This window comes from Equus asinus, chromosome 7 (assembly GCF_041296235.1).
Source record: "Equus asinus isolate D_3611 breed Donkey chromosome 7, EquAss-T2T_v2, whole genome shotgun sequence".
Taxonomy (NCBI): Eukaryota; Metazoa; Chordata; class Mammalia; order Perissodactyla; family Equidae; genus Equus; species Equus asinus.
Genome location: NC_091796.1, coordinates 14,191,940 through 14,212,925, shown reverse-complemented (window position 1 = coordinate 14,212,925; position 20,986 = coordinate 14,191,940). Strand labels below are relative to the sequence as shown.

At 41.6% G+C, this 20,986-nt stretch overlaps 1 protein-coding gene and 1 pseudogene across 1 annotated transcript; both read right to left on the bottom strand.

The window, feature by feature from the left end:
* Positions 1-541: 541 nt before the first annotated feature.
* LOC106832857 (tricarboxylate transport protein, mitochondrial pseudogene) lies at positions 542-1,216 on the bottom strand (annotated as a pseudogene).
* A 9,065-nt stretch (positions 1,217-10,281) lies between these two features.
* Positions 10,282-17,926, bottom strand: LOC106832877 (serpin B3-like). The gene is made up of 8 exons (XM_014843792.3): positions 17,852-17,926; positions 17,059-17,249; positions 16,385-16,441; positions 15,009-15,137; positions 14,136-14,253; positions 13,184-13,323; positions 12,747-12,902; positions 10,282-11,110 (listed from the first exon to the last, which is right to left on the bottom strand). The coding sequence occupies exons 2-8, from the start codon at positions 17,221-17,223 to the stop codon at positions 10,709-10,711; spliced, it is 1,167 nt and encodes a 388-aa protein (XP_014699278.2). The 5' UTR covers positions 17,224-17,249; positions 17,852-17,926; the 3' UTR covers positions 10,282-10,708.
* Between the last annotated feature and the right edge of the window lie 3,060 nt (positions 17,927-20,986).

Sequence of the window (20,986 nt, the reverse complement as noted above, 5' to 3'; positions counted from 1 at the left end):
TCAGATGTATAGATTGCATTTTTTTTTTTCTGACAGCAGCCAGTTTATGCTGCCTTAGAAGGGTGGTCCTGAGAGTGCCAGGTGCCAGCTATCCCAGGCAGAGGGATGACCCGAGGGTCAGTTAAGGCCAGCAGGGGGAGAAGGGCATAGGGCACATAGCCCCTGGAATGCAGTGAGGCCAGGTTGAGGCAGGTGCCTCTGCTGCCCAGGGTGGAAGGCACTGGACTAGGACCAGGCCATGACTACAGGGCTGTGAACCTAGGCCATATGGCACCCTGGGAAGCTGGGCACAGGATCAGTGACACAGAACATGAAACACAGGCACACGGCTCACGAGTAAGCACATGAACAAGTGAACACAGATTCACTGGCAAGCTATGACCAGACACAGGGACAGAGTGGTGTTGTCACACAGACCACACGGCACTAGAGGCACATGGACTGGATGGCCAGAGGGTCAGACACAGGCCATGGAGGGCGAGGGCGAGGTGAAGGGGGCCTTTTGGCACACTGTACAGCCCCCACGCAGCCCCTCTGGGGCTCAGTCCTTCTTCCATGCTTTGTTGAGCACCTTCACCAACTCATAGTAGATGATGAACACAATGGCCACACGCAAGCAGGTCCAGCCCAGGAGGGGGACAGTGCCCTTCTAGAATGCCTGCAGCCGCTCATTCCTCGGGAGCCGCAAACCGCAGCCCACGTGTTCTGGCGTTTGTGCACCGCCAGGTCCTGCATCCGGGTCTCGATCACGTCTGGAGGAGTGTTCTTGTAGACGCTGGCTGTACCCTGGATAGCTTGGAATGCCCGGTGATCAGCGGTTTCAGGGTTTGTTGGGGCTGTCCCCTCCGGACCACTTGTGTAGGGAAGTTGTGACAAAGAAGTGGATGGCCTGGTAAGGCCCTGGTATTTCCCCTTCAGCCCCTTTCCCCACTCAATCTCCCTGACTCCGTGGAAGAATCCTCCGTATTGGGGGTTGGGGGAGGTCTGGTCGTGCATGAACTTCACGTTGATGGTCTCCATGCGGCCTAGGACCGCCATGGCCTTGGCCAGGCTGGCGCCCAGGCCGTTCAGCAGACGGCCCAGGCTGTCCCATTTCCTTGGGCATCCGTGGGGTTGCTGAGGAACGAGAACATCCCTAAGCTGATGGCTGCCTTGGGGATGGAGCCTTGGGGCAGGGAGCTGAGGCCTCGATTCAGGCCCAGGATGCATGGCTGCAAACCGTTGCGGCACAAAGATCTGCATGCCCGGGTCCTGCTCCTCATGTCGGGGAGGTGATGCAGATTTCAATGCAACCCGCCAGGCCACCTACGGGGACGCAGGATCTGGGTCCTGAGCCGACCTGGAGGCCTCCTTCACCCCCCACCCTCCATCCCTATTGTCCTGGCAAGGCATGGAGGGGCGACATGCCCTGTGAAACCCTCTGCGCCAGCTGGGGACCAGGGCCCTGCCCCCGCCCCCCCCCAAGTCCAAAAGCAGGCTGGCTTGCATTTTCTTGATGGTGTTCTTGAAGAGCAGCTTTACATTTTGATGAAGTCCAATTCATTAATTTTTCCTTTTATGGTTTCTGTTTTTTGCCTTATTTAAGAAATCTTTGCCTATTTCAAGTTTGCAGAGACTGTCTTCTATGTTTTCTTTGAGAAATTTTATGGTATTAACTTTTACATTTAGACCTATGATTTATTTTGAATTAATTTTTCTGAAGTAAGGCTTGGGGCTCATTGTTTTTCATATGGATATTCACTTGTTCCAGCATCATATGTCCAGAAGACTATCCCAAGCGGGATGAATTAATTACATTGGAAACTTCATGACAAATGTATGTGGGTCCGTTTCTGGATCTTCTGTTCTTCCACTGATCTATCATGTGTCAATACCTCCTCATCCTTGATGATAGTCCTCGTCTTGAGGTTTAATTTGTCTAGTAATAACATAACCACTCAGGCTTTCATATGACTAGTGTTGGCATGATATGTCTTTTTCTATCCTTTTATTTTAACTTAAGTGTGTCATTATATTTAAAGTGAGTTTTTTCTTTTTTAATAGGCGTCGTACAGTGGGATGTTATGGTCATCCCATGGAGGTAGAATGGACTCTCTCCCCGCAATTCCACCCCCTCAAATTGGTTGGATGTTGAGACTGATGTTGCCACACATCCACCAAGAGGGTATGAGGAGATTTATTACTCACATAATGAGACTTTCTGCGGGAGGGCATGGCAGGGTCCCGATGGCTTCAGAGAGCCAGGAGGGCTTTTGTTGTGGTTAGGAGTTGTTCCTGTGCATGGTCAGTGCTTGCTTTGTTTGTACTTCCTGAAAGTGCCAAGGGAGGGAGCTCAAGGGTTTTCTCATCAGCTAGCCCAGATGTGGATCAGAAAGAAAGAGAGACCTGGAAGGAGAGAGCCGTGGGACTTGAATGCAGGCAATATCAGAATGGAGTCAGACTTTATTGTATTGGGTCTCGCTTTTTAATGCAGTCTGACAATTTCTTTTCTTTCTTTCTTTTTTAATAGAAAGATTACGTGCTTTATTGACTATAGGTTGTATGGAATGTAATCACTTGAAAAATACTGAATATGGAGACATTTCCAGGCATGACATTCTTTAAATATGTTTAAGGACAGAATCATGAATTATGTACGTTGTTAAGGGCTTCCTTAGCCTTACCTCGTGTAGGGTAGAGGCCTGATTTCTGGAAGGTTTTCCCCATGTTCTTGCTCCACCCTCAACTTTCAGCCTTCTTTATGCACTTGACCTCAGAGGGGGCCTTTCTGCCTGCTTGGAGCTTGCAGGACTAGCCTGGGTTGAAGGGAAGCAGGGGGAGTGGTTTCTGTCTTTCCCCAGAGGAAGGAAATCTCTCATGGTCGGGGCCTGGGACAGGATTGCACCCCCCAGGAGAAGAGGGTGTTTACTTTTCCCCTTACCCAGTCACGTGAGTCTTCTCCTCTGCTTTGGCAGTGACAGGGTTACTGCCCTGTCTCATCCACTCGGGACATTTGTTTCTTGGGGAGAAGAATCAGGCGTGGCTTCTTCCCTTTTCTGCCTTGGCCGTCCCTTCCTTTCTCTGGACCTACACCACTGAGGGTGCCCTGCCCCTGGTCTTTCTCTTCAACACCCAAAGAACTTCTGGAGAAGAGTGAGTGGGCATCAACTCGCCTTGTGTCTGCAGCTCCCAGGGTTTTAAACGCTTGTGCTGTCTGCACTTGATCATCAACACTTGTCTGGTGTCCTGTGTTCTGCTGTGTTCTGCCCCAGGCAAGTCGGCGCTCAATCTGTCTCTTCTTGGAGGGACTTGTCTTCCCTTAGATTTCAGGCTGGGTGGTGATCTCAGGACCGTGGCCTTCTGATGGCTTCAAGAATTTGAGTATTACCCAAATTTTTCTGTTAGAGTGGAGCAGCACTATTCCAGCTTTCTCCGTCACAGCTGAAGCTGGAAGTTGTGTGAGTCCATGGGTGACCCACTTCCTCCATGCTCCTGAGGCAGATCAGGTCCAGGAAGCTGCCTGCTGCCAACCTGGTGTGCTCAGGTCCTGTGCAAGTAATTTCCAGAGAAAACGTGGTGTTTTCTGTATTCAGGGTGAAGTTCTTTCCTGTAAGACATGTATTTTTGCTGAACTTTCTGAAATCTGCTGCTGCTGAGCCCTCTTGTCTCTCTTCTTGCTTTTCTCTTCTCTTCCTCCAGGGCCTCCTGCTCACCTCCAGCTACTTTCACCTTTGGCAACCTTGCCATGAATCGTAAGACTCGGAATTATAGCTGCCTCCGAACTTCAGTGAAAAAGGAATTTACAGAAATATTTTTATTTTTTATTTGTTTATTGCGATTTGAAAAGGAGAAGAGGGAGAAAGATACTGATATACAGAGCCATCTTCATGCTGGAAATCCCATTTTGATTTTTTCTTTTCTTTCATTGACTAAGCAAGTTTCTCATCTACAGCTTTATGTGTGAACTTAAACAATAGGAAGGAGTTTCCAGGGGTAACTTGACATAATTTATGGTATGGTGCTCTTTATAAATCAATACATTAACATCCTGGATTTGAAATATGTAAAGCAGACACTTCTGGGTTTGAGTCACATGAAACCCTCCTCCAGGAAGCATTTTCTGTGCCTCCCAAACTATCCCACTCACTTCAGTCTTCAGAGTGCTTCATGAACCTCATTTGTACTACTAACTCTATTGTATTGATGTTTTCTGTTTATATGAGTCTCCATCTCTAACCGTAGTCATCTTTGCATGCTCAGCATTACATCAACTTTGGAAATGCAAGTGCTCAAAAGTGTGATTAGTTCCTGGTTCCCCCACATCTTATATCCAGTGTTTTATCCATCACCTTTTTGGGGGAGCAAGGAAAAGGCATCTAATGGCAGCTTATCAATTTTATCCTAAAGAAAGTGGAAATGTGTAGCTCCCACATAATCTGTGAGGCATGAACTGCAGTGCAATCAGCAGTGCGCTTGTTGATCATGGCCAAAGGGCAGTGATCTGGGAATGGGTACCCCCAGCCTGTGCAGCCAGTGCTTTCTGAGGGTGACAGATCAGTGCCTGAGTGGGCAGTGTGACATGTAACATTAAATTGATCAATCTGGTCGAGGGAAGGAAGGAAGGGGAAGAACACCAGGCCTGGAGTCAGGAAGCTGGAGTTTCTATCCCAGCTCTGCCCTGACCTAATTATTATCTCAAGGATGACAATTAATGCCTTTGGAATTTTGTTTCTTTATTGCTTAAATGAAGAGAATTGTATACATGATCTTTACTATCACTTCTAACATTATTTTGGTGGCTACTCTCTATGATATGATCCTACCTAATTATAATGGGAAATAATTAATTCAGACATAAAGAGGGAGTTAAGGCCAACAACTACAGTAACAAAAACCAATTTTGTTCATGTCCATGTCTAAATCCTCCTCCTATGTGCCAGCCTTAGTGTCAGACAAACTGAATGTAAATCTGGGCTTTGGGAATAGATATATGGCCTTGGCAGTTAGGTCAACTTTCTGAGCTTCAATTTCTTCCCTTTAAAAATGGGTTTTATTAAAGTTCTACTTTATTGAGCTATTATGAGGATAAATAGAATATGTGCTTATCAAAGACTGTGGAACAAGGTATACATCCAGTTTATGTAAGCTGCCATTTTCTTTGCCATCACCATCATCATACCACCACCACCTTCATGTCATCATCATCATCGTCATCAACAGCAGCATCCTCTAACTTTGCTTGGCAACCAAATCGTAGGCATCTTTCCTTAGCTACCATATTAGAATCTGAGTTGTTATTTTATCAGTCCCAAAATGTTGGTGGATTCCAGATCAGAGAGACATTTTTCTCCCTCTTTGATTCATGTCTCTATGTCAGTATTTGGAATGAGTGTTCCAGGAAGCTGTACACCAATGTGTGTATTAAGCCCATCAAAGGTTTTCAAAAGTTCTGGCTCCTAAGCTTGCACAGACAAATCCTCTGGTTTTTGAAAATATTCATTTATGATCCTATAGTTTTGATGCATTCTGCATCTCCAAGACAATTTCATGTCATTGTCACACACAAGGCCTGTCACTGAAGGAGGTGTCAGCAGAATAACTGTTTTTGAAAGGGACATATATACAAGTTTCTTTTCCATGCCCCGCCTCTGGGGGTCAGCAGAAGGTCCCAGGACCTCTGAGTACTTGTCTAACTGTCCGTATTTATGCAGATGTGTATTTGGAGGAGGGAGGCTTGGGATGGAGAAGATGACCTCCCCAGCATCACCATTAGTGCAATCCAGGATGTGCTCTGGAGAATAAGGGATCAGGGATGTTGTGGTGCATGGGTTATGGGTGTTGGGATGTGGAAATCCCTAGTGTTGGAAGTAGAGGGACTCCAGGATCCTGTGCAGTAGCTGCTTCAGCATTGCCTCTGGGGTCACTGATGTGCCACCCCTGGAATGGGCATCAACAGCACTGCAGGGAGGTGAAAATGCAGACGTTGCTTCATTTGTCATGTGCAGTTTATCTAAAGGTGAATTTCACTTTCGTCTGATCAATGTCTGACTAGAGTGTACTAAAAAAATGCAAGTTTTTGTTTTTCTTAAAAATATTGTTAGACAAAAATATAGGTAAAAAATTTCTTAAGGAGAAAGCAATTGCATTCTTAATCTCAAATGAAACATACATTATCTTAGGCAATATATTGGGATTTGAGTGTTTCTGGTTTCCACCCATCTGGGCAGATAATTATCAGCAACAGAGACAATATAGTCTTAGATGTTAAGATTCTAGATAGGAAGGGCCTGGCCCTGGGTTCCTATGTCCTGGGATAGCCTTATCTTCTGTGGAATCACACTCACACACGCACACACACACACAGCCACTTGGGAGGGCAGGACCCTCAGTGAGTTCCGGTCCCTTGTGTCTATTGCTAGATGTCCTCCTGAATTTCTGAGTTTGCCTCTTTTATGGGATCCTTAGGTTTTGTGGATTTCTAGTTTTCTGACTGCCCACCCGCTCAGCTCTTTTCTGACTCATCTCAGGTACTTCCACATATATGTTGCATCCATACTGCTGCTCTTGTTCCAGCCCTTGAAGTCTGTCTTGACCATCAACATTAGGGCATTTTTCCCAGTTCTGGCCTGCTTGTGCTCCAAATTTGGTTCCTCTATTCTGGTCTTCAGGATGCTTGGTTTATTTGTCTTTTTTGTCACACTATATCTGAGAACCCACTGCTTAATCCATTATTGCATGTAATGGGTGCAGAATAGTTGTTTCTTGAATGGCCTACACTACACTATACACAGTGAGGCTGATCATGCATTTTTTGGATGTTTATGATGTCTTTTATAACAGAAACATAAATGAATTCTTACAGGAGGAATGATAGGCTCCCGTGTGACTTATGGGGAATGACTCAATCATTCATTCATCATGTAGTTGTTGACCATGTGTGTGCAGTCAAGATATACAATAGAAATAATTCTGACAGAGCCGTGTTCTGATTGAGCTGACCAGATTATACATTGAGGGCTTTTCCCAAAAGAGGATTGTTTCCCAAGGGAAGAAGGTGTCTATCTTCCATTTATATGATATAAATGGTTTGTCTTTCATGTTTGGCTATTGAAAATTGTACCAAAAACTGACACAGAAATAACTCTAAATATCATATTTTATTCAAAGACATTTAATGGAAAATTATCTGGACATGAATTTTCTCGTTCAACTCTTTTTCATCTCAAACTAAAATTTAAATATAGTTATCTTTTTAACTCTTGATGGTCCGTAAAGGCAACTTGGTAGATTACAAATGGCAGAATTTTTTTTTTTTTCTCAAAGATTGGCACCTGGGCTAACAACTGTTGCCAATCTTTTTTTTTCTCCTGCTTTTATCTCCCCAACCCACCCCCCCCACCCCCCCGTACACAGTTGTATATCTTAGTTGCACGTCCTTCTAGTTGTGGGATGTGGGACGCCGCCTCAACGTGGCCTGACGATCAGTGCCATATTCGCGCCCAGGATCTGAACCCTGGGCCGCCGCAGTGGAGCGCACGAACTTAACCACTCGGCCACGGAGCCGGCCCCCAAATGACAGAATTTTATTTTATCTTAAATTCTTTTCAGATTTGTGTTTTTAAATTTACAGTTTCATGAAGTTTCTTGTTCCATATGACAAGGATATTGGCATATTATTAAATAGGCTTAAATGACTGGCCAGAAGTTGATAAGAATGGAGTTGCTCTTAAAACTATATTTAATTAAGAAGTGTTCTTCACTCAAATATTTCCAGTGGCAAAGTAACTATGTGTCTTTCTTACCATTCTCTACCTCCTCTCCTGTCTACTTTATTGAGACATAATTTACATAAAACCAAATTCACATGTTTTAAGTGTACATGTCAATGACTTTTGACAAATATAAACACCTTTGTAACCACCACCTAATCAAGCTGTAGAGCATTCATCTCAACCAGAAATTTCTCGTGGACTCTGTTACAATCAATTTCCTCCCACACTCCAGCCCCAGGAAAGCACTAATCAGCTTTCTGTCACCACAGGTTGAACCTCATATATGTGGACTTATATAATCTGTGCCCTTTCTGTCCAGCTTCTTTTGCGCAGAATAGTGTTTTAGAGGTTCATGCATGTTGCTGCAGGATTCAGTAGTTTCTTCTTTTCCATTGCTGAGTACTATTCCATCCCATTGTTTGTTTATCCAGCCGCCTGATGATGCAAATTTGATATATTTCCAGTGTTTGTCCAGTGTGAATAAAGCTACTATGAACTTTGGTACAGTGGTGCATTTATGGGCACGTGTTTTCAATTCTCTTGGGTAAATATGAAGGAGTGGATTTGCTGGATCATACGGTAAGTAAAGGTTTAATTTTATAAGAAATTCCCAAAGTATTTTCCCAAGTGGTTGCACCCTTTGCATTCCCACCAGTAGTGTGTGAGAGTTCTTGGTGCTCCACATTCTCTCCAGCACTTGACATGGCCACTCTTTTTAATTTAAATTTAAATTTTGGCCACTGTAATAGGTGTAAGAGGTATTCTGTGGTGAGGGACATCGAAAGCACATAAATATCCACTTTTTAAAAAACTTTAATTATTTAGTTATTTTATATCAGTATGGACTCATTGTATTCTGTTTTATTAAATAAATTACAGTCTGTCACTTTAAAAAAAGTTACAAGATTTGAATGTCTCTTACATATGGCCACAATGCAGGGGTAGTTGGCTCTCTGACCCCCCCTAGAATGTACGCAAAGCTTTTCAGTTCTCAGAACTAGATGTCAGCCATCTCCTCTACTCGATCCGAATCAAATGCCTATGAGCCTTTGTCTTAACTTGTTGGCTTCTATAAAGTTCCTTTTGAAAACCCAACTGAAATAACAAGTAGTTGAAAGTTTTGGTCTAAAGGCATTCTAACAATCAGTTCTTCAAACTCCCCAAAAATCTATACCAGTTTCAACTTCATTGACCAATTAGAAATGAATTCACACCCATAGTGACACTCTGAGCTTATTTATTACCTACAATTTTCGATTTTAAAATACACTTACACTGGGCCAAACTTCTAATCCTTTGATAATTCTCACAACCTCATTCCCATCATTTCTGTTGTTTAATCTCGTTAACTACTTGACTGCCTTTCAGTTCATCAAGGCACCTGCCTCGTGCCTTGCCTTCTGTTCCCAGCCCATTCACTGCATGATTTACTCATGTTACCCATTCTGTTGCCAGTCTGTCAGTTCGCTTGGTCAAATCTCACACGTACATGGTGAAACATCTCCTTCTTCTTCTCTGTTCTTTGGCTGTCGAATTCTGATGAAGAAAATTTCAACCTTGCTCCAGTCCTCCAAAATTCAAGGTTTATGAAATAAGCTGGGATTCTGTATTGACTGGGAAGGATTTGGAATGAATACAGTCCCCTAAGGAAAACTGTGTTCCAGAAAATAAATTTTGTCAATTCCTAACCTTTATATATTGACATACTTCAAGGTCAGTGGCAGGCCCTCCTTTCTTATCACCTTATACTCTCTCTCGGATCTCATTCTTGACTTTAGCCACCTTTTTTTTTTTTTTTAACTAAGTTCTAGAGTTACCATATTTATTCAGTAACTCTAAAACTTTTATATTGAGCATCACAAATTTAGAGCTTCAGATCATATCCTGCATCTAGCTCTAGCCTCATTTAAAGTGCTTACTAGACAACTCCATTTGGACATCTCAAAAGAAATGAAAACTCAACAAGTATAACCCTCAACCTGAGATCTTCTCTTCTCTCCAAAACAAAATCTTCTTCCATCCAACAAATTGGTTAGGCCAGAAACTTGGGGCATCATTCTTGGCTTCTGTCTCTCATTTCTGCCATAGATAATGTGTTGGCAGAATTCTGTGGATTTTGCTTCCAAATAATCCTCACAAATATCTGTTTCTCTCCATCTCCACTCTTGACATTCTAATGGTTTACTCTAATCTCACTGTATCTACACTGTGGTTTCTTCTCCTCCATTTACACCATAATAGCCAGAGATATAATTTAAAGATTTATATGATGATCTCATTCTCCACTTTGGAGGGCAAATGAACAAAAGCTATGATGGCTTTCCACTCATTTTAAGATAAAATAGGAAGTTCTTAATGTGGGCTACAAAGCCTTTCATGTTTTGGGATGAGCCTACCTCTCCAACCTCATCATGCACTACTTCTATTTTGAATTTTCTTTTTATATGATAATATATTTCTAAATTATCTCTCCTATGTGTGGTGGGCCACTTGCACTTTCTTGAGAAGAAAAACCAAAAAAAGCACCAAATAGTATGAATGTCCTTGTTTTATTGATAATGTCTTTCATAAAATCAAAAAATTTGGAAATTCATGGTCCCAGCTATCACCAAAATCAAATAAATTTCGGTGTCTAGGTTAATAAGTTTGAATAGTGGTTGTAACTTTTGAAATAGCAGATATGACATTTCAAATTTGGATAAGTTAGAGTGTTGAAATATCCTTTTACTTTATCTTGAACATTTTGTCCCAAAGGGAATCATCACGGGGAAATGAAGTAGGTTTTATATGTGTTAGTAGAAAGGGAGAGATAGACATGTTAGTCCAACCATTACATTCTCAGTGATGATTGTGAGATTGGAAAGGAAAAAGAGCTAAAGAGAACCTGTTATTTCCAGCAATCAATGTCCTGGAACAACTGTGAACTTGCCCCTAAATTAGTAACAGGCTAATTGCCTCTAAGGGGAAGAGACTCTGCCCAAGAAGAGGATGCTGTTGGTCTTATTGTGCTTGATGAAGAACAGGAAAGGGTGATCACAGTGGAAACTGTAAATTGGCGGTGATGAAAGTTTAGTTACTATGCCAGTAGCAGCTGCAGCCTCTGTGCCCTCCTCATTCACCTCCACAAAGGACTTGTGTAGGATTTTAGACACTGCGAGACCTCGGCTCCCAGTCATGCCAGAGAAGTTGGCGTCCTGCGGACTGAAGGCATCCAGCATCCCCAGGGATATCATCGTGTCCTTGAGGTCATAGCTCTCTTCCACTTTGAACCGAGGTAAATGTAAATTCACTAGGCTCTCTCTCATATTCTGTGAGCTTGTCCACTCTATTAATTTCTCAGTGGTGAGTTTATCTTCAAGCTATAAAAATGGAAAAATGCAACGGTTCACATGATCCTCGGTGGACATCAAACACAACTGTAACATTGGATTGAATCACGTGGAAAGCCTTTGTTTTAATAGTAAATATAATTACAGAATATTCAGTTTGTTAGATTTAATCCAAGGAGGTTAAAATAACACAATCATGATTATACATTATACAGTAAAATAAGTATATGTATATATTCATGATTGTGTTATTTCTCTGTATATATGTACACTAAATATGTGCATGTTTAAACGTATATATATACATATGTGTATACGTATGGCCATATATACAGCAACAGAATCACTAAATAAAATTATTTTGTAAGAGATGAATTGTATATCTGCATTCCTTATGCTTCCAGCCTATTGCATGCTTCATTTTCAAATACACTTTTTAATGTCTTTTGTGTACCTAAGTTTTTACATTGTGCAGTTCTAGTGTACACATTATTTTTAATCCTTTTTCTTGCTTGACCTGTTTGTAAACTTTCTAATATAATAGATATATATTTCTCTAATCATGTTTAAATTGTTACATAGTACTAGTATTAAATTGATATTCAATGTATATATTGAATATTACTTAATATTTTTTAAGCATTCGCTGTGTGTCAGTCCCTAAGCTAAACCATTGGTAATACGAAGATGCAGCATTGTTCCTTGTTTTAAATTTTTCATTATTTTGAGCCACTTCTATCCAAAAGCTTTTCCCTTGTTTACATTAGTTAACTGAGGATCAAACCCCAGGACTGGGCTTCCTGATGTCATTGATAACCAGGATTGATGAGTTGGCGTATGAATATTGTAATGGTCCTTCACATATGTTGCTGTATTACTTTCCTGAGGATCACCAATTTCCAGAGTTACCACAATATATATTTTGAATGTGATAGGTTCACTGCAGCTTCAGCAGCATCATTGACTATCATAATAATTGCAGATGGCCATTTTTGGAATGGGCTTAATATGCCAGATACTGTTATTGGTATTTTTACATAATAACTCTAACTATTATCGCAGTGCTAGGAGAGAAATTCCATAATTCCTTTTTTTAACTTCCATCAATTAGGCTCCAAATGACTTTTGAACTCCTAGGGACAGAATACTTCTAAATTGAAAAGTATGGATCAAGATAATTCTATTTGTCTACTGTATGCTTTGTTGTTTTAATTTTCTTATTTTGTTTATGAGTAAGCTTGCAAAGATTTCCATTTTCACCTACATATGAGTGTTAATTTCCTTGTCTTCAAATGAGTACACTGGAATATACCAGGGGTTCTCATGGTTGCAAAATATAATGTGTATGCCTAGATATATCTTTTTCTGAACTGACATTTCATAGTTTCCTCAGAATATTAATGGAACCTGTGATGTTAAGATTTTCTATATATTCTTTCATATCACACTGCAATGCATAGGCTATTTACTTTTTAGAATGCGACATGTTGTCAGGTTCTCCTTAACAATTCTCTTTTAGGCTATATGCAGAGAAGGAATGATGTACTCTGTACTTGAGCTCTTCCAGCCACCACCGGTGAGCCTGCTTCCACGAACAATGCATACAGGCATTGTGTTACTAGGAAATTAGGCAAAAGAAGGAAGAATTGGCGGCAGAAGCTATTACCTTCTTCAGACCATCCACTTCATTTGGCAGCAGCAACATCATGCTTAGATCTTTGCCATTGTATGGTACTTCCAGGATCTTGGCCTGCATGTCCTCCACTTCAGTAAAATTAAAGAAACTGGTTTGTCTCATCATCTGCACGGATTTGCTGGTATCCTGCAGTAACAAATGCCAAGTGAGGCATAAGTCAAAGAAAGATAATACTGTTGAGATACCAAACACATCCTCTTTCTATGAGATGATCTGGGAAATTTGTGAATTAGAGAGAAGAGTCTCTTCAAGTAGTCCCAACTAAATAAAGTTAAAAAAAATGAAACAAGAAAATACACCCATGACAAATTCTGTTTTCTACCTGCAGCTGTACCTTCTATCAAATATGAGTTTAAATTAACATTCCAGGTATAACTACATTGTCATAAATAAATTATAGACAACACCTTGTTCAGCCAAAATTTTTCCTCCACAGTTCTTTTTTTATCAAATTTCTCGTCCCATTGCCCTTTGAAATAGACTGCGTTCACCAGAACCAGAATGGCGGAGCTGAGCGAGCCGTCGGGAAACAGATCCTTGATTTTTCCTGAAAAAGAAAGAAAAACAAAGGTCTGTCGTGAAAGTACAAGTGGTTTGTCTGAAAGATGCTTACTCCTCCCTCTGTCCTTTCCTTTCTGCTTTTTTGACTTTGGACCCACTACTTAGAGGAAGTAGACATAGATTGTTCTTTAGGACAAACGGCATGAACTCTATTATCTGAAACACATACCCTGTGCTGTGAGACGCTACTCCCTGTGGTGTCTTCCTCTTCCTTCTTCACTTTGAATAGCTATAGGTTTGGATTCTAATGGGAGTGGGGGTAGGATAGGGGTTCATAGGATGGAGAGTGAGTCAAGCTCTCTGCCCTGGATGGGGAAGACAGCTGAGGAAGTCTCTGCAGAATGGGGGGATGGAGAAATGGGCAGGCAGCTCCAGCTGCAGCTGGCAAGGAGGGGAGTTTATAGGAGAGCTGCTTGTTTGCCAATTAACAAAGGAGATGGGAACCCTTTCTGATGTTTCCCTTAGGAGCTATATACAGAAGTTAAGGCTCTGATTTAAAGTAAAGGATGTGAATGTAAGAATGGCTCTGATCAGAGACTTGGGATTGACAAAGATAGCCATCCATGGCCATGAGCAAACACAGATCTCCTGTGTTTCCACATAGCCGGTGCTGTGACCCTCCTGGGTTCCCTTTGTTTCTCTCCACATTTACTTGGAACATTCCATCTGCAGTGCCCCGCCATCCTCTGCAAAGTCGTCTCATTTTCCTCTCCTGGCACCCCACACAGTGTCCAGCACAGGGTTCATGCATAGTGGAGACTCAATGTGTTTCTTTATGGGTGATCTCCCATACTCTACCATTTGTTTGGCTTTCCACCCAGGAATTAATCTTCTTACGACTTTCTTCTGCAGCATTTCCAAAATCAGCAGATTCCACGCTGGCGAGGTAAAATTTTTTAACTTTATCTATGTATTCCTTTGACATGGGAAGGAAGAAAGGAGGAATTGAGTAAATTTTTATTAACTATGTATTCCCAAGCTAGTTACTTTAAAACTTGACAAAATATGAAACAGGGACCCAGACCCTGAAGAAATCTACTTTTTTTTACCCGTGTGTATTTTAAGACTGGTGCCTGTGGGTAACGTGTAAGGGAAGTACAGGCTGGCACAAGATTGAGGTCTCTGAAAAGCAATGCCATCTGACAAAGGCAGGAGCAGAAGGGGCTGTGGGTTGCAAACTGCAAAGCTTGTTGCTCTGAAGGAGATGGTGTGCTTCTGGGACTCCTCTTCAGTAATATCAACTCTTAAGGTTCTGACCTTTGCTTCTATCTTCCATCCTGGGCATTCAGTATTCCTTGGTACTTCCCCAGCTTTCCTCAGAGACTCATCAAGCCTGCCCATCCTGTCAGTATACCATTAACCATACATTTCCTGGGTTATTGTGCTATGTGACTGAATGGCGTCAGGTCATTAGGGGCATCCCCTGACTTAGTCTGCTACTGAACCTGCTCATTGGTCATAAAGTCATCCCTAAACCCACACTTTCTTGGTGGATGGTCAGGCTCTAGGACATTCCTTTGGGTGTAGTTGTGGCAACGGAGTCTTGCACCCTGGGTAAATGCTCCCCATGGGGCTCACCCAGGCTCATCTGTTCACTCTCCTCTATTTGGTGATGGGGAGACAGAGACCCTAGGATGCAGATTAAAGGTGTGGCAGGCCGGTGAAACTTACCTGAAGAAACTGAAACTTCTTTTCTCCATAGAGCCTGTTGGCGATGCTCAGCTCATAGGCATCAGTGGGTTTCTTTAGCTCAGTCAGAAGCTTTTGAAATTGGCGATGTACATTTCCCAACTTTTCAACCTTCAAACACCAAAAAGTGAGCTCATTGCATTCTCTGTCAATGTAAGTACTAAGCCCACATAAGTCTGTTAGATGTATACCTAAAGTTTGTCAGTCCCTTGGATGACGTTTGTTGTTCTTCCATGCTACATGTGTACTTTATCTCAAATGTTCTTCAGAAGTTTTACATTCACTCTCTTCCAGGAGATTCTTTGTATCTGCTCTAAATAATAGAATATTTTCCCTTTTGAACTACAGATGCAGTGCCATTCTATCATTGGATTGTTTTCTAATTGGTACATATGGTTAGGTCAAGCTTACCAGCTAAACTTAGCTCCTTATGGGTTAGAACCATTTTCATTGTAACTGCCATCAAGGTATGAAAATGTTGAATTTGTGTATTTCAATGATGTTATGACATGAAGCCCTGTACACTCCTAAGTGGGATTCTCTTGTAAGACTTGTTGGCTGTGATCTATGTCTCTTCACTCATGATTGTCATACTCCAAGTGCAGGAAGAATGTGTGCCTGATACACTGCTAAGGCTTTACATTGGTGTCTCTAAGTCTTTAGCCCAAGTCAGAGGAAAACAAGAAAGTTCAGAGAATTAAATAACCTATCCGAAGAGACACAAGGAGGTAGAGCCGATTTTTGAACCTAGGTCTGTCTGAACCCAGAAGCTTCCATTTGCTAGCTAAAGCTTTTGGACCATTAAGGCTATAAACTATGTATGTCATACAATTATTTCTCAAAATGTACTTGGATGTGTACTTAGTCTTGTTAATCCCATTTATGAGTTAATTAAAATCATATTATTTTATCAACATTATTGTGATTACTATAATTATTTCTGTTCTGTAATAATAACACATAACATTTATTAGGGTTTCCTGTAACCCAAGCACTGTTGTGATGTTGGCATGTATGGAGGCAGATCTTTCACTATTGCTAGTTTACTGGCATGAGATCAGTGTGTCTCAGAGCAGTTGTGCCTGCACATGTCTCCTGTTCATGAACAGCAGAGCAGGAATTTGAAGCTAGTGTTCCAGTTCCAGACTCCATGCTCTTAAGCAAATGCTGATCTCTCAGGAAACAAAAATATGAAATAAGTAAGTATGTAATATGACATGAGAAACAGCTCTGCTTCTCCAGTATATTTTGCCCAAAATTTCCCCTAAAAATGAACTTTTCACTGAAGTTCCCAGTTTAAACTCTGACCCTCTTGGATATGTGTTTCTCCTTCTACACCCGAGTGCTCTGTGACTCACCTGAGCTGTTGTAGGGCTTCCTCTTGTGTTGTCTGTGACGTCATTAAAGTGAAGGACCTGGAAGAGAAGGGAAGTGTGACAAGAAAACTTTACTCAAAAGATCTGTCCACATTAGGAAATTTTCAAGAAAGGAAGAAAAAAAGAAGGAAAGAAACCCAGAAATAAACCCAAACTAATAAACAGAAGAAACTTCCAGACCAACCCAAAATAAAAAAAAAACAATGAAAAATGAAGGAAAAAGAATAAAGAAAACTTCAGTGTAAGCGTTTGCTCGTTGAAAAGCTACAGCTGAACTGGTTGATCACCATTCACTGTAAAGAATACTGATTTATCATTCAATCAAGGCCGAGGAATCATGTGAAGATGTTTCCCATGGATTTAAGTCAGTGCATCACTTCTGCAAGTGTTCTGGCATTTAAACTCCGCCTCTTGTTATTGGGCAATTGTAGGAGTTGATCCCAGCTCCCAAAGGGAATCTAAGCATGGGGAAGCCGATGGAGCAGAGCACTAGGGGAGGGCACATGCCCCCCCACAGCCCTGTGCTCATCCAGTTATGGGAATGCTTGCTCAGTCTCCTGTGCTACCTCTGGGGGCAGCAGATCTATGAGGATCTGCACAGATGCCAACAGAGAAATCAGTCTAAACAGGTGAATGTAAAGGGAACTGACACCTACCTTGCCCATTTGGAGCGCAGTGTTTCCTTGGGCCCCTAAGTACATCATGGCTAATGCTGATGTGATGCTGAGAGGGGAATAGAAGATGTTGTCCTTCTCTGATTTTTTGAACTGTTGGAACAGATCAAGTGCGAAGTGGGTGTTTGCTTCACTGAGTGAATTCATGGCGGCCTTGGTGTGATCTGGAACTCCTGCAAAAGCATCAGGTTCATTGGATAATGAGTTTACTGAAGAGAAGCTTAGTCTGTAATGAAATTTTCTTAGAAGAAATGACATATTTTGCTTGTGGGAATCTCACAGGTAAAGTTTTCCATTGTTTTACTTTTCAAGCTGTTTTTAATGTACATATATACATTTTGTGATTAAAAGATCATCAAAATTACTATTTAAAAAAACTTTTGTGAAAAATTAATGGAACATCTTCATGTTTCTTTCATTGCCAGTTGTACTAGGTCTGGGTAGAAAATGTTCTATAATAGATAGTAAGACCATGATCCATGTGGATCACATCCAGCCAGCTCCCATGACGCACTGCTCTGCTTTTTCCTTCAAGGCCCCATGGGTGTCAGACACACTTCCCTCCACCACATCTGTTCGTAAATAAGCATTTGCTTCATCAGAAATTATTACATTAGGTAAAGGATAAATCAGATGAAGAAGATGTTTCAATTTGCCCTAGCAGAAGAAGTAAAATACAATCAAACAGAATGAATAGATGCATGATATAAAAGACATCGTTATTATTTTCAAAAATGATTCATGCTGTTAAGCTGGAGCAGCTGGAAGCTCTTACCTGTGTTCCTGGAGGAAGCAGAGGTGGGCAGGGAGCCTGTAAGCCTGTGTGTGGTGACTGGTAAGATCCTGAATATATACCTCTCTGTTGTCACCTCCCATTGCTTGGTGCGGTTGGTATTTCAAGTAAATCAACTTTTGATTTCTTAACCAGGCTAAGTGTCACCTTCATGAACATCAATATTTATGAGGAAAAAAATGCTATTGTTCTGTTCCTGTACTTCCTTTTCACTTGCAGAAAACATGGTGGACCTGCCATCATTGGCAATCGTTGGCTCATATGAAATTCATGGAGGTGCCTTTCTAGTACTAATGAGAATAAAGGTAAAATCCAACTATCTCTCATGCTCCAAGCTACGCTCACCCAGAAATAACCCTCTTCCTTCTTTTGGATGTTGAATAGTCTTTAAGGCCCACTCAAATGTAAACAAATACAAAGCTTACGTTTTTTATTTAAATTTCTAAAAGGGCTGTTTAACCTATTGATTTCATTAGTAGTTAGTTTGCATAACTAGGAAAATAACTCAAATTCTCAGTTTAGAGAGATACTGATAATATTTTGCAGCAGTACATGGAGAACAGGAATCCATTGCCTTCCCCTAAAGGCTGTACCTTGGCCAAGGTCCTCCTTGTTACCTCTCATGTCCCCGTGCAGCTGGTACTTTATTTTCCCTGCTTTTCTAAGGTCAGTGTGAAGCTGATGCAGCTTGCCATGTTAACATGCTCACAAGGAGAAGAACAATTGATACAAACAGGGGCCATTTGCATGGCAGCAGTCTAAATTTTGTTTTAATATGAGACAGAAATAAATCGTTTCATCTCCAGAATCATGACATTTATTTGTCATCCTGTACTTTAGCACATCACCTCCAGATTCCTGGAATGAACATTTGGGTCAAATGCTCATAAGAAAAAATGTGAACAAGGTGTTCTTTGAATGCTATGGTTAATTTCTTTCTTTATAAAATTTATTGAGGTCACATTGGTTTCTAACATTTAGTAATTTCGGGTGCACAGGTGATCAGGTGTTCAGACTTCTGTATAGACTGCAACGTATTCACCACCAAAATTCTAGTTGTCAGCAATCATCAGACATATGTGCCCCTTCTCTCCTTTTGTCTTCCCTCACTCCCTTCCCTTCTGGTAACCATCAATCAGTTCTGCTTGTCTATGTGTTTGTGTGTTTATCTTTCACATATGAGCAAAGGCAGATGGGAATTATCTTTGTCCATCTGATTTATTTTGCTTAGCATTATGCCCTCAAGGTCCATCCATGTTGTTGCATGGCATGATTCTGTCTTTTTTTTAACGGAGGAGTAGCATTCCCTTGTTATATATACCACAACTTCTTTATCCGTTCATCTGTTGATGGGCATTTAGGTTGCTTCCAAGTCTTGGCTGTTGCCAATAATGCTGCAATGAACTTAGAGGTGAATTTTCTTTTCCACTTAGTGTTTTCATGTTCTTTGGATAAGTATACAGTTATGTTCATTGTCACGGGAGCCTTATTCTCTTCACTTTCATGCTGTTCCAATAAAGAGAATAATATTAAAAACTATTGGCTTTTATTGAGCAGGGCTATCTATTTGCTCATTTACATCTTAACAACTCTTTAAGGCAGGTCCCTTTGTTGTCCCCATTTTACGGATGACCTAAGTGAGCCACAGAGCGGTTGAACAGAAGCCCAGGTTTCTACTGTTGTGCATTGCACTGTGAGATATCCAGGCAGACAGTCTGGCTCAGGACCCTGCGTGCAGATCCACCATCCCAACTGTGTGAGACAGACTCTGGGTTTACAAAGACGCGCATCTCCTTATGTTTAAATGTAGAGAACAGTTTTCTTCTGCACTCTCAGCAGAGATGATTCCTCGGCAGAATCTGAAGGGGTGGGAATGGGTCAAATGCTCAGCCCCAAAGTCTCCTCTGTGGGCCCCACAGTCACCAGGAGGATAGGCTGGCCTTTCAGGTGCCATCTTAGGGCTCCATCCTTAGAAAAACAAGGACTGTAAGTGGGAATGGAATCGGGGTTATTTCCTCTGAGTATGGGGCTCAGAGAGAGCGTGAAATCATGCACAACCTTCCATTCCTGTTAACAGCTCTATCAAGCTGGGATTGAGTACATGAGAAACTCTGAGAGGGAAATAAGGCAGACAGAGGAAGTGTTTTTCCCCAGATTTCACTGTCCCTGGAGGCCTGGCTGTGGCCGGGGAGAGGGCTGTTGTTCCAGGGCATCCAGCCTCTTGTCTCCCTTACCAGGGGTAAGGATGTGGGTACCGGGGACTGACTTTTTAGTTGAGATGTAATTCGTATACCTTATGGTTCACCTTTTAAAAATGTACCAGTCACTTGTTTTTAGTACTTTCACAAGGTTGTGCAACTGTCACCATGGTCTAATTCCAGAACAATTTAATCCTTCCCCAAGAACTTGCCTCCAAAGTTCTCCCTTCACCCTGGTCCCTGGAAACCACTAATCTACTTCTTCTCTCTCTGGACATTTCATATATGCATCAGCACAGCATGAGGCCTTTTGTATCAGGTTCCTTTCACTTAGCATAATATTTTCAAGGTTCATCCATGTTGTAGCATGTATCCATACTTCATTTCTTTATGTGACTAACTATAATGTTCTGTTGTATGATATACCACTTTGTTTTTATCCCTTCATGTGTGGACGTACTTTTAGGTTTTGACTACTGTGTGGCTATTGTGAAAATGCTGACATGAACTCTCTTGTAGGGATTTCAGTGTGGACAAATGTTATAATTTCTTAATTTCTTAACTGTAAACCTGGGGATTGAAATCACTGAATCATGTGGTAAGTCTATGTTTGATTTTGAAGAACTGCCCAACTGTTTTCCACAGTGGCTGGGCCATTTTATGTTCCCTCCAGCATATGAAGGGAAACTGTATGAGAGTCTGATCTCTGTACCCTATCCAACTCTTTTTGCTCTATTGGATCCTTTTAACACCTGCCCTGAGCAGGGTCTCTTGTCTCAGCACATCATGCATTCACAGGAAGATTCACTGACTACAAGTTCCCAGAATCACAGAGGATGGAGGTAGAAGGTGAAGGGTGAGAGGATCTTTGTTTGTAAAACTGAAAGCTTTTTCTACCTGAAACCACACCCCCAGGCCA

Bases quoted from the DNA above. Each gene is read 5' to 3' on its own strand.
- LOC106832877 (XM_014843792.3), bottom strand. From the start codon at position 17,223: ATGAATTCACTCAGTGAAGCAAACACCCACTTCGCACTTGATCTGTTC. The intron at 14,254-15,008 runs GTAAGTTTCACC...CCCATGTCAAAG, and splicing joins AGAAGTTTCAGTTTCTTCAG to GAATACATAGATAAAGTTAA. The intron at 13,324-14,135 runs GTAGAGTATGGG...TTTCTTTTTCAG, and splicing joins GGTGGAAAGCCAAACAAATG to GAAAAATCAAGGATCTGTTT.